The 17,069-nt window shown below is 39.9% G+C and overlaps 1 protein-coding gene across 5 annotated transcripts in view; it reads left to right on the top strand.

Moving 5' to 3' along the window:
- arhgap32b (Rho GTPase activating protein 32b) overlaps positions 1-17,069 on the top strand; it is a 198,347-nt gene that overhangs the window by 170,204 nt on the left and 11,074 nt on the right. For all 5 annotated transcript variants that reach the window (XM_049591465.1, XM_049591464.1, XM_049591463.1 and 2 more), the window contains 3 exons: positions 7,700-7,849; positions 14,064-14,166; positions 16,402-16,546. In XM_049591465.1, the coding sequence (XP_049447422.1) occupies positions 7,700-7,849; positions 14,064-14,166; positions 16,402-16,546 (398 nt within the window). The remainder of the gene's footprint in view (positions 1-7,699; positions 7,850-14,063; positions 14,167-16,401; positions 16,547-17,069) is intronic.

Here is a 17,069-nt window from a genome sequence, read left to right as displayed (position 1 = left end):
GCTTTGTCAGCTCTGAGAAAATAACCATTATGATGTAATCAGAGAGCGATGTCATCAGAGTTATTATGTTGTGGCATGGCAAATTCATAATTTCAAACCTGCATTACAAACCGGAAGTGTGGAGTTTGAAAGACATAAGCCCTCTTTTCACAGAAATTGTGCTATAGAGCCTCTACAAAGCCCCCTCTTTATGCCTCCTATGCATTTTTACACAGAACAAAACAATAGTGGCATCATGCCGCTCCAGTGTATGATTTTAGACAGCATGCCGGCATCGTGGAAGCAAAAGAGGCCACTAGAGGCCAACAACAGCCAACACACACACACACACACACACACACACACACACACACACACACACACACACACACATGCACACACACATACATCAACCTCTCTTGCTCTCCCTCTGCCATTTTCCGCACAGTGTTTTTGAAATCTTAAGCGATCACCTGCCCCTCATATTATTCGATTTCACCTACTTGACTAGCTCGTGGAGTGAATAGAGGAGAGGAGGGGAGGGGGCAGTATTGCACATGCTCGGCTTCCGGGTGCGTTTGATTTGCAACACAAGACAACGAGAGTAATCAGACAAGAAGCGCATAATGATTTTATGTCGATTAAGCCCAAATCGTAATCTAGATTAAAATTTCGATTAATCGAGCAGCCCTACCTTGTTATATGGTGGCCGATCTTGTCCTCTGTTCAGAAAGAAAGGAGACCCTGGACCTCACTTTTCCAGTTTGAGGAGATTTTCAGCTGCTGTTCTTTTTCTTTGAGTTAGCTGCTATCACCTTTTTTAAAAAATCTTTTGGGATTGGTTGCATGCGTAACACATCACCTAGACTGAGCTGTAGGGATGAGCTGTTTCTGTTCTGTTTCCATGTTTGCAACACCACAGATATAATTACCAAACAAATTCAGGTAAGAATATGTTTTAGTACAATTTAAGGTGGACACAATTCAGAGAAGTAACTGACTTTACCAGGTCTTTGCCAGGTTTCTGTGAGAAATAAAAAGTCTAAGTTGTGGGTTACGATGAAGTAATTTAAAATGAAACTTTTGTTTGAGAGTGATCTGACATTAAGGAGGGTTATTTGTGTCACAACACTTGAAGTGACGACCATGGGTGAGCTGGGATGAATAAATGTGGGCCTAATGCAGATCAGATTGTTATAATTTGGGACGGGTCTACGAACAGAGACCCTTTTATTTGATCTGGGATCAGTGATAAAAGAAATCAATGAGCGTTGACAATTAGTAGGTTTTGAGGGGAGGACCAGTGAAAGTGGTGCTGCCATTGGAAGCTTGCAGGGGGTGCTGTGGTCAGCAATAGCGTCCAGAAGTGAGGGGGGAGAGAAAGAGGGTGAGTGCGTACAGTTTGATGTGTTTACTGTCAGTCAAGTGGAGGTGCTTGACAGGACTTCACAGTCAGATCAACATTAATTGATAAGAGCCATGATCCTTCTCGGCTAGGATGCAGACCGTCCCTGCCAAACAACTGAGGTCTGCCCAAGAAAGTGGTAAAGTTGTCAGCAAATTTTAGGTGGCTGCCATCTTGGAAATATGCAAATTATGGGTCCTTATGCATCCAATCATAAAAACAAACATTCCAATGTGTTCCCCATGTTCCCCATGACACCAAGCTTGCATCTGGTTCAAAAATTACAGCTGAAACAGTTTACGGGTGGCGGCCATATTGGATTTGGCCACCATGGTCATGAGAATCCCAATTTGCAATGCCCTGATATCCAGATAGCTTTTACATATTAGGTGACATAAGTACCAAATTTGGTGCTTTTATCACAAAATGAATGATTGTCTTGATTTTGTGAACTATGCCGTCCAACTACAGTACAAAATTGCTGGAATACCCCTTTAAGCAAGTAATTACAGTTATAGAGTTTGTAATTCTTTATTAGCCCCACAATCCTTATATTAAATGCCTTTTACCCAGCTGGATTTCAGCTGAGAGTGTGTCAGTGGCATTTTCAGTGCTCAGTATGCTTAAAGAGCTGCTGGCTAGCAGACTGTCATCTGCCTTGACAGTAAGCAGATGGGAGTCTCTCTCCATCCTCTGGAGAGTCATGCTTGTCATTGCACTCCTCTTCCTCACGTCTTACAGTCAGTCTGGTTTCCTTAATAAAAGTGATGTGTCAGTGTAAGCCAACACAATTGCACAGTCAGCCCCCCCTCCTCTACATGATACTGAAGGCCCTTTCTGATGCCTCAACAGTGAGTAAACAAAGCTGCCTCAGCGGTTTTGTCTGCAGTACAGCAGCATAAAAGGAATTTCTTCCTGCGAGGTGAATTGTAGCTCCACTTTTCCCTGAAATGAAACGATGGCTCTTCTTTGCTGCTTCATTAAAACGGCACACAATAGAGATGCAGGACCCAAAAGTTTGTTTCAAACATCGTCTACTTGGTTGAGTGAGGTAGTTACAAATCTGTTTTGGTAAGGGTTTGTTTATTTTGAGATACTATTTTGTGTTTTATGATCATCAGCAAAAGAATTCAACTTTAGAAAATACTTACAGAATAGATTTAATTATCATCTACAGAAAACTGAAATGAGAATACGTATTACACAGTGTGAGTAATGATGTAAAGTGGGAGTGGTTTTTGGGTTAACATGCAAAGAATGAATACCAAGCAATTCTTTTCCAGACACTTAATTGTATTCTACTGATACAGCATTCACTCCCTCAACATTGTTGTACTTAAGATGAAAATGGAGTTTTAAAAAGGATCAAAATCAATGCAGCAGAACCAGCGATATCATCTTTTGATTCCACACATTCTTTTTCTTTGTCAAAATCAGGCGCCACACACATTACCCACAATGCAAAAGAAAGAGTAAAGTTGCCTGCTCACAGAATTTATGAGATATTTTTTCACACACTGTCACTATTTGCATATATTTTTGTAAGTATTCTGTGAAAACAATGAGAAACTGTTAAATGAATTCAGCTACAAAGAAACTTTGCATTCCCATCAGCTCATTAGTTTTAGTTTGGGCTTGATGTTTGCATTCTAAATGTACTCAATGGACTGTCAGTTAAGTGTGCCGCACACAGTTTAGTCCATAGTGTACATTAAGCATGCTAAACAGGCAGCCTCATTAATTTTTACCTAATTGTCTCTGGATGAGAGGGCCAAGTCTCACACAGTGGCTGTTTGAGCTGGTTCTAAATTAGGGCTAGGCAATATATCCATGATAATAATAACTTTATTTGTATAGCACTTATCTAAACAAGGTTACAAAGTGCTCCACAAAGTACATAAAATTTAAGCAACAATAATGATATCATGACATTATTGTTGTAAATTATATTGATATTGTGATATAAGACTAGATAGTTCAGCCCAGCTCAGGCCAAAGATTTGCGACGAGACAAAACCGTTAAAGAATTTTGCAGAAAAAAAGGCTTCATTAAATCCAGTATAACTATACAGTGCACTGTGTTTCTCATGGATGGTTGTTTCTGTTGCATAATGCGCTTGTTACTTTCGCTGTTGATAGCCTACATAGCTGTAACATGGATGTGAAGCGCAGATTGCAAAACTATGGAGGAAGAGGGACAAGAAAAGAGCAAGAGACATGCCAAAGAAAACAACAAAACAGTTCAGTGTTTTTTGCAAAACGGAGTTAGCACACCACAATAGCACGTTCTCAATGCTACATCAAAGTAGGAAACATTCAGTGAATGCATCATGTTTGCCAAGAGAATCCGACACAACAAGGTACGTTAATGACACATTTAATTGCAGTTAACCTTAATCGGTGATTGTTAGCTGAGATTCATAACGCATGTAAAGAACGTACGTGTATTATGGCTTTATAATGGCTGATAAATAACAGAAATCAATGCAGTTAACGTTACCTGGCGATGTAGTTTTGCTAGAGAAAATAGCAACACACGGAAAATAAAATGCTGTAGTCAATTTGTCAAAGCATTAGCTTCATTCATGTTATTATGTTAGTCACACACACACACACACACACACACACACACACACACACACACCTTACTCACTCATTCACACACTCATGCACTTATGCTGTTTTTTATATTATTGTGGCATTTTATTATGAATGCAGTCCATCTGATTTTGTTTTTGTGTTTCGCTGTTTCATCACTACTACAAATGCAACTGTAGCCAGTATCTCACTATCACTATCCTCATTCATATTTTAAGAAGCTACAAATCATATTCAGCCACAAAATAAGCCTGAGAAGCAGGAAATCAGAACAAAAGTACAGAGAGATGTTTCATAGAGGTGGTCTCATCCAGTTGCATTGGTGTGACACCAGGTTTTTAAAATGTTGCCAGTAGGTGCCTGTTTTGTCTTGTCTCATTGTGAATCTTTGGTCTGAACTGGGCTTTTGGATATCGTAATATCAGAAGTGTCTTTTCCTGTTTATAAAGGGTGCATTTCATGTGATGTAAATGATGTAACTTTTTGAACTTACCATACTATTGTAGCTGTCCTGTTATTTTTCATTACTTACATAGTCATTACATCCACATTGCTTATGATTATTTGTCAAAACTCTCATTGTGTAAGTATTTTTTATTATTTGTTTTTAGCATCAATTGCCAGTTCTACAGTATTGTTGCAGTATCAGTATCAAGGTTGTTAGTCAAAATTATTTTGATATTTTCTCCATATTGCCCAGCCCTATTCTGAACAATTCTATTTATTACAGCATGTGTGTGTGCCTCATGATGCTGTGTAAGTCTGTATTAATAAATCATGGTATATGCTGTGAGTAGAGATGCTGCCCTGACACTTTTATTGTAATGTTGTTGTCTTCAAAACACACAATTCAGCCTCAGCTTTCTTTACCTCTGCTTATTTTGTTTGTGAAGATAGACTTTGGTAAGCACTGGCCTATTTTCAGTTGTATTGCAAACAAAGCTGAGCTCAACTTCGCACAGACTCCGCCTCTCCAAAGACTAGGCATTTATTTGATTAAATTTTTAATGCTTTCTTCACCTTCAACACACTTAATCACATTCTCTCTGCAGTCTGATGGTGGACCAAAAAGACTCACTGTAAACCACATCTTGCTGTGCAGTAATAGTAGAGCATGTATGACACAGTAATGTGGAAATAGGTCTTTGACTGAAGTAATATAATGAGAGAGGTGGAAGGATTGTGATCGTGACTGTGTTTATAATCAGCTAGAGGAATGTGTCCTGGAATATAAATAAAAAAACTGATGCAACACAGCAGTTTTTCCACTTAAGCCCAGAGCACCTCAGACACTTTGGTGTTATCACTCTGTTCTCAAAGATTTACTGAAATTTCAGATGTTATGTGGCTGAAAGAACATAATTATCATTTATCAGATAGGTAATGGATGTTATTAATACGGTCCTTGGTAGTAAACTTCCAGCAGATGTTCCTGGGTGGTTGTTTTTTCCTGAGTGAGACTACATGTCTGTTTTGGATGTTAGGAGCACTGACAGTGGCTAAGTCCTCCCTGTTATTTTATTGGTCTCCTGAAGGGTTTACGCTAGACAGCCAATATGGCCATTATTATTCCAGAATTCTGGCCATATAGAACAACGACAGGACAAATGATTCATATAGCCATATAACGTACATAGCTTATGTTTAAATGGCAATAAAACACTTCAGATTAAGTAATCTGATCTGGTCTGTTCTATGTGGAGACCTGCGGTGTGTTGAAGGTCTTCCTGGAGAATGTGATCCGTGATGCTGTCACCTAACTACACTGAGCACAATGATGAATGCCCAGGCCACAGAATTCCACAATTAAAACACAAATAAAAGCTGGTACTCCACAAATTTATGGAACCATATAAGCAATTGCATTGTCAACAACATGGTCCTGCAAATACTTGCAAAAGTTTGAAACGGAAACAGGAGGGGGTTGAGTTAAAAAGAAGTCTTTATGTTTTTTTCATGTCTGTGACAGATAAAGACATTCACACTGTAGTGAAAGTTGGTATGGTGTCAATATGATTATCAAAAGACCATTTTCACTGGTTTTTGCTGAAACCACTCGCGTCACATGAGTCCCATTCTCTAGATGTTCCACAGCTGAGCAGTAGCTGAGATACCCCCAAGCAGTACTGATTATGTGGGCAGTGTGTCCCAGGAAGACCGTGACCCCAGTGGATCTGGTATATTCTCTGAAGAGGCAGAGACACCCCCTGTACATCTTTGGTTGATAAATAAATCTATCTGTAATAAAAATCTAAAAGTTGGTCTTTATTAGTTTATGTTTAAGTTGTTCTGTTAATTTATCTTATAGGTCACAAAATATTAGGCTTTTTTATTTGGCATATTTACCACTGGACATTTTGGCCGTTGATATTTTCATCTGCCAGACAACTACACTTGATACCGACTAAAAGCCGGCATATGTGAGCTATCGTAAACTCTGATCTCCAGGATTCAGAAGGAATAGTACAAGCCATCAGAGTAAAGTCATTAAATGGAAAAGCTGTTGGTCAAAGTCAGTGTTAAGTGGAAAATGATCAAGTGTCCGCAGAGGATCAAAGAGAGACAACTGGAAAAAAATTAGGCCCAAGACAAGAATGTCTTTGCAGTGACAGGAGCCTAGAACCGACCACTGACACCACTGAGAGAACATAGAGTCACTGAAGATGAGTGATTGGAAGACATGCTTTACTCTTTCAGGTGTGTTAGGTCTGAGTCAAAAGCTTTACAGATCAGTGAAGTATGAAAAATGGAGACAAGAGCAGCTGATGCTGCTTTAAGAGTTTTAAAAAGTTCACCTGGGAAACATCCTGTTAATATCAAGATACGTAGGTTCCTCTTCTTCACAGTTTTACAATATACTTTCATATTAGTAATAGTAATAGTGAGTAATAGTGAAGTAGTTTGTTTTTAACAATAGTTTGTTTTGATCAATAATTTCCAGCAAGTGGTATTTCTATATAACTACACTGACATTTAATGGATGGCATGGGTGCATCTACTGTTTTTGTGTCTGTTTAACCAAGACTGATGGACAACTTAAGCTGAACTGAATTCTCAGTTAAAGGAAAATTGATGCTCTCATCAGGCAGGTTCCTTTCATCTATATAGGAAAGTCTAGTAAATGACCCTAGAGGGGTCAAACACTGCTACTGTCATTTCACCAGTGACTGACAGTGTGTGTTTTTCACTGAAGATCTTTTGAACAAATGTCTGGAGTTTAGAACAACTCTGTTGTTCCCCCTCCAAAAAATGCGGATTGTTTGATTCACTGATAGCCTTTCCACATCTCTCTAAAGCAGAGAAAACAACTGGTGTGTAGTTTAAGAAGTTTACGACCCTTTCCCTGACATAGTATCTAATTAATGCGGTTTGGGATTTTAAGTAGGTCTACTCCCTTTTTTGTTGTTTTTTTGAAGGGGAGTAGAGGATACTGGTATTGATGTAGAAGATTCCTTTGTAGTTGCCTTGGAGGTGGTATTTAAGAATGAAGCCTTCGCCTCAAGGAAACTATAGATGCAAAAGAAAGGGTTTGCATTAGAATGAAGCTGAAATACACAATGGGACAACCCTGAGCAGCTTGTATGTGGTTTCATTCTAGTCCATAGATGGACCTTGTGTAGAAGCTGGGCCAGTGTCAAACCCACACTTACTGTAGAGTGGTAAACAGCTGTGAAAGAGATCTAAGATGTGTTCTTCCTTCCCTCCCTTGTTCCTCAGTGTCTAAGAAGCACGGGAAGCTGATCACCTTCTTGCGCTCCTTCATGAAGTCCAGGCCCACCAAACAGAAACTGAAGCAGAGAGGCATCCTCCGGGAGAGGGTGTTCGGCTGCGACCTGGGAGAACACCTCCTCAACTCTGGACATGATGGTGAGAAACATGCACACACACCTGATGGACCAGGGTATCCCTTAAAAATGTACTATACCACTGCCTACCGAGTGGCATGTATACCATAAAAATTGATAGCCTGGGCTTTTTTGCTTCAATCACTAGAGAGATGGGAAGAAAGAGAGAGTTATGACACTTGTTTAACAGCACCCAAAGATGACAGCACCAACAAAACACCTCTCTCTATCCTCTGAAAACACCCCAGCGGGCCACCCCAGTTGTTCGACATTGATGTTTTGTTGAATGTAGGTTATGACATCTGGATACTTAAGAAATTGAAGCTGCTGCTGCTGCTGAGTGGGAGCTTTGCACCAGTGAAAGTTGTGAGAGTCCACCCGGCCACACACACACACACAGTGACAGCATCACATGGCTTTACATGAATGGGTTTAACAACAGAATCAAGCCATTTCTGTGTCAGTTTTATGTTTGTTGGGGCTGATTAACAGCTTGGTGTTGGGCATTAGCTGCTGCTGCAGCAGTGTAGCTTGTGCTTACTGGGCAGGTGTTGAACTGACCATTTTCTGTGTGGATAGCAGCTCCGGAGATGGCTGTAACAGAAAGTCTGCTGGTCCAGCGGGGAGATGGGACGATCCGGGATAAGACTCCCAGCACCAAAGGGATCAAATATAGGGATCGTTTGACTGGAGATGTTTCGGTACCACTTGGTGCTACGTTGTTTGGTCAATACCTTAAAGGTATCAAGTACTGATACCCAGCCCTAACACCTGAGAGCAGTAGTATGTCCTGGTGTTTTCACCACCATAAATTCTCAAATAGTGGCCAGGTCCTTGATTTAAGACAGAGAGAACAGCCAATTATATGCAGTAGGCTTTAATTAGATACAGGCTCTGATTCCTGATTTTACCTGTTCTCTAGTTAATTTCTCCAGCTCTAATTCCAAACATGTCATACTCAATATGTACTCCGCTGCTATGAGTTTGTCTTTTTAACAGAGATACTGTCCTTATTTTAGTAACCATTTCCAGTTGTTCCACTTTGCCAATGCTGAAACTCAACAATCCCCGGAGGAGGTTTGAGTTTTGGGAAAAGTCTTCCAGGGTGAATAGTTAACAGTTAGACATGATGGGAGTTAGGATTATTGGATTCGGGAATCTGATCGTCATAGAGATTCCACTGATTTCTCTGATTTGTAAGTGGTCGGCAGTGTTTAACTCCACCGTCTAGTATTGGCTCAGCTCGATTGGACTCTTGACCGAGGTGATGCCAAAAAAATACCAGGTACTATCCACAGCTTCTGCCAATAGAAAAAAAAAGAATGTTTCCAAGCCAGTCGAGTTGAGTCAAGCTGTACCATACTATGCAGCGGAAATGAGGCTTCAAATATGGAACCACATTTAGCAGCTGGTTTAGCCTAGCTTATCACAAAGACCGGAAGCAGGGGGAAACAGCTTGCTTCACTTTGTCCAAAAGTAACAGAATCTGCCTACTGGCACCACAAAAGCATATTAATCAAAAATTTAAATTTTATTTGTTTAATATGTACAAAATCCAAAGTATGCGAACAACAAGTTTTATGGAGGGTTATGTGCAAGACTTTTTTCTTTGCTGGGTGCAGTGACTTCCTGGAGTCTCTGCTGATAGACTGGCAACCTCAGAGTGACGACAAGGCTTAAGGTAGTGACTGCATCCAGACAAGAAATAGTCCCCCCTGCTATTACTTTACTCGGCCATCATGTGACTACCTGCTTTCATTTGATAATATACGGTATTAGGAAGTGTTAGACACAGTAGTTTGTCAGGTTCTTTTGGTTAGATTTTTATTTTATAGTTCCAGAGGGAGATTTGTTTTTACAGCCTGTGCACACAGCACTCAGTAACAATACGTAAAATCTTCATGAATACATTCATGTCTCTTCCAGTATCAACAGTGTCAGCGAGGCAGATTGTTCAGGGCTGCTATGGCAGAAGGGACAAAACTCCTGCTGAAACAACTCTTCGCCATCCGTCTCCATCCAGATGGTAGTAATGTCGAGGGCGTGATGAGTGTCGTTTGCACTAACAGCTTAACAGCTGACGTGACATGCTGATGTTGCAGCAGAGCATGTGCCGAAGCCCACAATAATGGAGCATCATGATCCATTAGGCTCAAATTATGGAATGAAATTATTGACATGTTAATGTTAAATATATAGCAGTAACATCATGACTGACAGAGCTCAGTGTTTATGTTGCCAGCCCAAATGCACCTGCTGCGTCATCCATTCCAATTTATAAGCTAATGGTGTTCAGATAAAAGTTGTCATTTACTTTCTCAAAGCAAATCCACGCCACATGCTGTATGTAATCACCAGCCCTCTCTGGTTGTAATTAAGATGTTTGCTGGGCTAAAGTCCACACCTACATTTATCTGCTGTAGCTTCATTGATTTTCTGAGCGCTCAACATCATGGTGTCTGGTGGTTGAGCTGATGTGATGGTCTCAGTGAGTTGGAGGATAATAGTGTCCTGATTACACTATCAGCTCCAACCAGTGTAATGATGCTACTCTGCTGCTGAAGCTTGATCAATAACTTGTTTGCAGATCATGTTAAAGGATAACTTTGGTATTTTTCAACCTGGGCTCTATTTCCCCATGTGTATGTGTGCGTATGATTCATGGGTACCACTCGTGCTAAAATTGGTTCAGTATTGAGCCGCGAAACGAGCTAACACGGTAACGGGGGCAAATGCGTCCCGTATAAGTTTGCGCATTAAAAGTGCTTTTTTTTTGCCACTGACCGGTTCAGATCGCCAGTGCTATCTCTGTAAATAGCATATTGTAGCGGCCCTGGGGCAGTGGTGAGTGTGGTATGAGTGGAGTCAGCTGTCAGTCAGTGTTGGAGCAAAGAGTGGGAGGGCTGCCCCGCTGGGTGCTGTGAGTGAGTATGTGTGTATGAAGTATGTGTGTATATTGTTATAAGGTGCTCTCTGATTTTAAATGTTTTTGTGTTTTCACTGTGTTCCACAATAATACTTTTCTGGCCATTATTCAATGCCACAACTCAGGAACAGATGGGGAGACACTTGGTCAGATACTGAATTGATGTATGTGAAATATTCATGTTTTCACAGACATGGATGTAAACTGTAAGTACAATTCGACTGGTTTGCAGAGGGATACAGCTGTGTGGCAGTAATTCTATCTTATAATAAATATACATATGTATTTAAGAAAAAAAAAATAGGCCTAATAATAATATTAATAAAAAGCCCCAGATCTAATAGTGTGCCATTTATTTCATGCATTAAAGTCCTCAAAAATAATATGATATTGTTGATTAGAAAAGCAAGTTCTGAGTCCTCTTTATCATTCAAGAACTTCAAAAACATATCAACAGTATCGTGTTGCAGATTTTATTAAAATTCCACACTTCTTCAAATTACAATACAAGAAATAATGGAGTTTGATGATATAAATCAAAAGCTACCAAGTAATTCCTGCTGGGATTAATCACTGTAGTTCCTCCACACAGCACTTTTACATCCAGATGGCTGAAATGATACATTATTGTCATTTTTCCCAAAGCCTGAGTCATAACTAATTTCAGACAACTGCTTTGAAGCTGAATAACATCGACATTATCACAGACTGCCTTCATCTGTCAGAGGGGACGACTGCCGGTCTTGTTTAACCCCAACATCTCTGCTTCCACTTTCAGCATAAAATAGGGCTCATCTATACGGGAAAATGATCCGTTTTCTTTTCGTCGTTGTTTTTTCTTTTCTTTTCTTTTTTTTCCCTTTCTTTTTTTGGCCCAATATAGTGATGTGTGATTTATATGCAATTGTCTAAAAAGTTCCACATCTTCATTTATGTTTTTTATTATCTGTATTATTATTATTGTTATTTGATAAATGAATCAGAACCTTACTGATCTTTTGTCACTTACAGTATTGCAACAAATCTTACAAACACACTGACTGTGGCCCTAGGGGTGTAAATCACTAGTTTCATCATGATACAATATTAAATGGATTTTTTGGAAATCAATGCGATATTTGCTGATATTACAAAAGTCTGCCATGATACGATTTCGATTTGATACGATTTAGGGGCCTGCAATCGATATGAGACAATATTATCAACCCATATAACACAGTCTGTTACAGAAGAAGAAGCTACTTTTTTTTTTACTTTTGGCCATAAAAGACAAAAACAACACATAAATAATGTAAGTAACTGTAACCGCTTAAGTGCAGTGAAGTTTACTTTAAACTGACTCCACTAACACATAAAACAGCATATGGGATAAGTTGACTGTAAAGGCTTTCTGTCAGAAAGTCATTTCTGAAAGAAATCTTTTCATTGTAACCCAAACCATGTTCTTTTTCCTAAAACTTCAGGTATGTATATATAGCATTGTTCTGCCTCTATAATTTCTGCTAAGTGAAAAAAAAAAAAAAAGTCCAGGCTAAAGGGAGTTCTGTCTCCCCACAGACGCACAGTTCCTGACCTGCCTGAAACAGGTCATTTGAATTTCCCGCCTTTAGTTCCGCAAATTTGTTTCATATTTGCACATTGTTATGATGCATAACAATGTGCAATTAGCATGGCACACAGCGCCCACCTGCTGGCCACTGAGCCGCACCCCCAAACAAACCTGCTCCTAGTAGAGGTGGAGGAGAGAGGCTGCAGAGTTTGAACTGTTGAGGAGCTGTTGAGGAGACACTATGTCTAGGAGACACTGCTTTCTTCAATGTGACCAAAAATTACCCTTGTTTGGACTGCCAAAGGACAAAGTAACAAAGAAGAAGTGGTTAGAATTTATTTTTAATAATTTTAATTTGTTTTTAATAACAAAATAAACAAAATAAAATCTAACCACAAATTACACATTTAAACAGTTCCCCAATATAAAAAAATTGTCCCCTGGGATCTATATATATCAACAGGCCTTCTCTTAGCAAAATTCTTCATGATTGAGTTGGGATTTTTTTTTCCACTTGGACCTTTATGCTCTGCTTTCTCCTCTTATCAACACGTTGTAACCTGTGACAGGCTGTTATACTACCATAACTATTGCACATTCACATATCAAGATACTTATTATCATGAGTATAATATTTTGCCTTGTTGACAAAAAACTACATATATCATAATTAAAATTATACTGGTTTTACATGGCACTATCCATCAATTGTTAAGTTGTAAGTTGTTAATTGTTGAGTTTATATGTGTTCAGTTCTACTCTGTCACTGCAGTACTGGCGGTAGCCCCGGAAGGTTTTCACTTCTTGTTGCACTTGAGTCAGTTTGGGTTTTTAAAAAAGACACTCAAGGGAAAAAATCATTGTTTACGGCTCTGTTGCTTTCAATGCTGTTGTTTTAACTAGAATATGACAGGGTTTTTGTGTGTCTTGTTGTGTGACTCCACATGTTATGTATCTTTGTGATAAGAGGACTTCATAACAAAATCTTCCTACATGAAGAACTTGGAGAGGATTTATCCACCCTCACTGTCCTCTCTTCCGCTGCAGAATGTTGTTTCCTCAAATCTCGGCCTTGTTTTCTCTTTCGCTATGTGTGGAATTCGTCTGAACAGCTGCTTCAGCAAGTGTCCCACTCCTTGTCATCCTCTGAATGATGTGTGAGCTGTGGGAGGCCTGGGAGCCTCCTTGTACACATACCCACCATCCTTATCTCTCATACACACATACACCCAGAGATAAATGGCATGTCTGCATGATTCATGGTTGCTGAAGGAGAATTAAGAAGCTCTGTTTTTCTGAGGTTTTTCTTTTTTTGTCTGCCCATCTCTAACACAATCACTGGCATTGTGCTTTGAACCCGAGTTTCTGTGATTGGCTGCCTCACTCACTGACAACATGTTTTCTAACTATTTGCTTTATCCAGAAAACTGCATTATTGTAGATGGGTTCAAGAATAGCCAAAAGCACTTAACAAAGAAACAAAATATTTTTCAAGCTCGTCACTATACATTTATTTCTGTTTTACATGGTTCAAATGTTTCCACGGTCAGCTTGAAAAGTGCTTTTGCCTCCAATGCACTCAGTAATCCATGTGAGCCTGCAGCCTCTTGTCCAAAAAGCCCCTAAGCTCGAGCCTGACCATTCTGTACTCATTCTTCTAAAAGAAAAATCCTTGTGTTCTTGACCTTGAAGTGTTCAGTAAAGACTAGAAAAATATTGACTGATGTGTTACGTGATGATACACTGTTGTTCTCTTCGCAGTACCCCAGGTCCTCAAGAGTTGCACCGAGTTCATTGAGAAGCACGGTGTGGTGGACGGTATCTACCGCCTCTCTGGCATCGCCTCAAATATCCAGAAATTGCGGTAGGAGACACACTGCCTGTATATTACAGTATTTCTGAATCTCCACTCTATGCATGCTCATTCCACAGAAATGTCCTTTGTCAAAAGAGGAGCTCACAAATCTTGAATCATCCTTGTTCATGATAAAGGAGAATAAAACATAAAGATTCTTATTTGGTAGCTGCTTTGTCAAATTGTTCAGATTGGCCAGCCAGCCACACACACACACACACACACACACACACACACACACACACAGAGCGTCTCCTCTCCTGTTAAACACATTTTACTGCTGCATCTCTGCTGTCAGACACACTCACACAATCTCGCCATCATCACAGGCAGCCATGGAGCAGCACGATTCATCCATCCACCTATTTTTATTTGCATTTTCAACAATTGCGGGAAAAAAACGTGAATGGAAATGCCAGAAATTCTGAAAAAGGCCGAAATATCGCAAAAAAGTTTTTACGCTTGGAGGGGGTGGAAAAGTCAGCGTATTAATATTAGGAAAATGCGACTTTTGGCAATGGAAACCGATTTAGCGAATAAACGATGACGTAGGCTACCAGATTCTACCTCTACTTCACTGGGAAGTGAATTGCTGCTGATCAACTACTTCCCAAAAGTCCTTTATGCGCCTACCTTCCCATACACGCGGACGACGACGCAGTGGTCCCCTTCTCCCAATTTCTAACAGTAGTACTCTGTTCAGTGAGTGTAGTCTTTCTCATTTCTTTTTCAGGACACTTATGTACGCTGACAACGCTGATTTGAGTCTGATGAGAGCTCTCGCAATAGCCAAGAAGTTCCCAAGGAATCTCTCCATCTCATCGTAGTCATGGATGGGTAGTTGTTTACATCAGCTGTGGACATGAGACGATCTCAGTGACGTCATCTCATGGCGCCCTCTTCTTCTACGGGTGTTCTTTTGCATTTTTATTTTTTTATTTTTCACGAGAAGCGCCACCTACTGCTCGACCTGTCTTGACTTTCAATACTCGCGAAACAATAATGAATGGAAACGTGCATAAATTCACATTTTCTTTTGTGTATTTTCACAAAATTCGCTTAAAATTTGCGATACATTACTGTCACTTAATTTGAAGAATAAAGATAAAACCGGAGTGACGATCAAACTACTTGACAAAAACAAAGAGAGAGAGAGAGAGAGAGAGAGAGAGATGTGCTTAACCTACAGAGTATATTAGGCCTATTATTTTTATTTTATTTTATATTTTCTAGTTTTACAGTAAGTAAATGGAAATACATTTTATCACATGCAGTATTTTTTGTCGAGGAACCTCAACTTGATTGTGTCCCCCCACTTCGAAATTCAAACACAACATAAAACACAGTGTACACCCCCGACCACATGACACAGTCAGAACGTTTACATGCACAGTTAAGTGGAGCTATGGTTATAGCTTAATTAGGCCATTTAATTGGACTACTGTCTTTGTAGTCTCTATACAAGCAGGAGAGAGGAATCATTTATTGAGTATGCCCTTCTCTGCTACGAGAAGAAGCGATATGCCCCCTTTCAGCTTGTTAGTATGGGACCTTTTTCTGGTTGACTTATGTCACAGACAAAATAAACAAGTTAGCTACAGTTAGCTAAACTGGTACCATGGTGGACAACTTTACAGCTCTGCACATTTTGCTCATCCAGAAATGTACAGCTCTGGATTTAGATTTCGCCATGGTGTTACTGGCTTCGTCTTCTGGGACGCCTTTGATGTTATTTGACATCCAGTTCAAAGCCCAAGGTGGAAACTGTAGAGCATGCGCACGGCACACAGGCCAGTTTGGGTACAGTTGACTGTATACATGAAGGAGTAATTCGACTCCCGATTGCATTATCTGGGTGTGTTAGTCTGACTTTGAGAAATTCTGTTTAGTACGATTGTAGTCTGACTAACATGTTTACATGTTTTTCAAAAGTGCAATTTTAGTCAGACTAACACAATAAATTGACTTTCTTTAATGTCATGTAAACGTACTGACTGTTTATGTGCAGCCTGAGATTAGATTGTTACCACATTGGATATGTTTTAACTTTCAACAGAAATAGGAAGATTAAAGAGGAAGTGATGTAGGCACAGATCAATAATGTTGTCTCCTAAAACACTACGAAAATGCTGCATTACTTTTTGTCATGTCTCCATTAAACTACAGCAGTCATTTACTGATACAATTTTTTTCACAAGAAGTTAATTTGTTGACTCTGCTTCTATCCTCTTTCTCTTTCATCAGGCACGAGTTTGATTCTGAGCAGATCCCCGACCTGACCAAAGATGTTTACATCCAGGACATCCACTGTGTTGGCTCGCTGTGTAAGCTCTACTTCAGAGAGCTGCCCAACCCCCTGCTCACCTACCAGCTCTACGAGAAATTCTCTGTAAGCAAAGCCCTAGCAGGACTCAACACTTCTCACACAACAATTTTTTACACTTACATGTGGATACAAGTCTGCTAACTATGACAGTGCTCATAGATGGCCTACAGGTCATTGAGTGGGTGTGACTGACTACTGATTTCAAATTTGTGCTTGTTCTCTACAGCAATGGCAGGAAGTTCCTCACATTTATCTTATAGGAATTCTGCAAATTGATCTTGCAGTTCTGAGTCACAGACACCCTAAAATAATTGCATTGTACTTGACACACCCTATCATTACAAATGCAGCAAACCACTCTCTGTGTGACTTGGAATAAAAACCTTCTCCAAGCACAACAGAGGCGTTCCTGAAGATGAAGTAAATGTTTGATGGTTGTTATGGCAGCGGGAGGGGGGGGGGGGGGTGTCTGTGGCTGCAGACTGTCCCCTCCCTGCTCCATGTAGCTGTGTGTACCTGGGATGACAAGTGAATGATCTGAATGTTGATATACCGATACATCCCTCTGTTTATCTCCCAATCTCTC

This window comes from Epinephelus fuscoguttatus, linkage group LG12 (assembly GCF_011397635.1).
Source record: "Epinephelus fuscoguttatus linkage group LG12, E.fuscoguttatus.final_Chr_v1".
NCBI classification, from domain to species: Eukaryota; Metazoa; Chordata; class Actinopteri; order Perciformes; family Serranidae; genus Epinephelus; species Epinephelus fuscoguttatus.
Note: the sequence above shows the minus strand (reverse complement) of the source record. Positions and strands in the feature narration are given on the sequence as shown.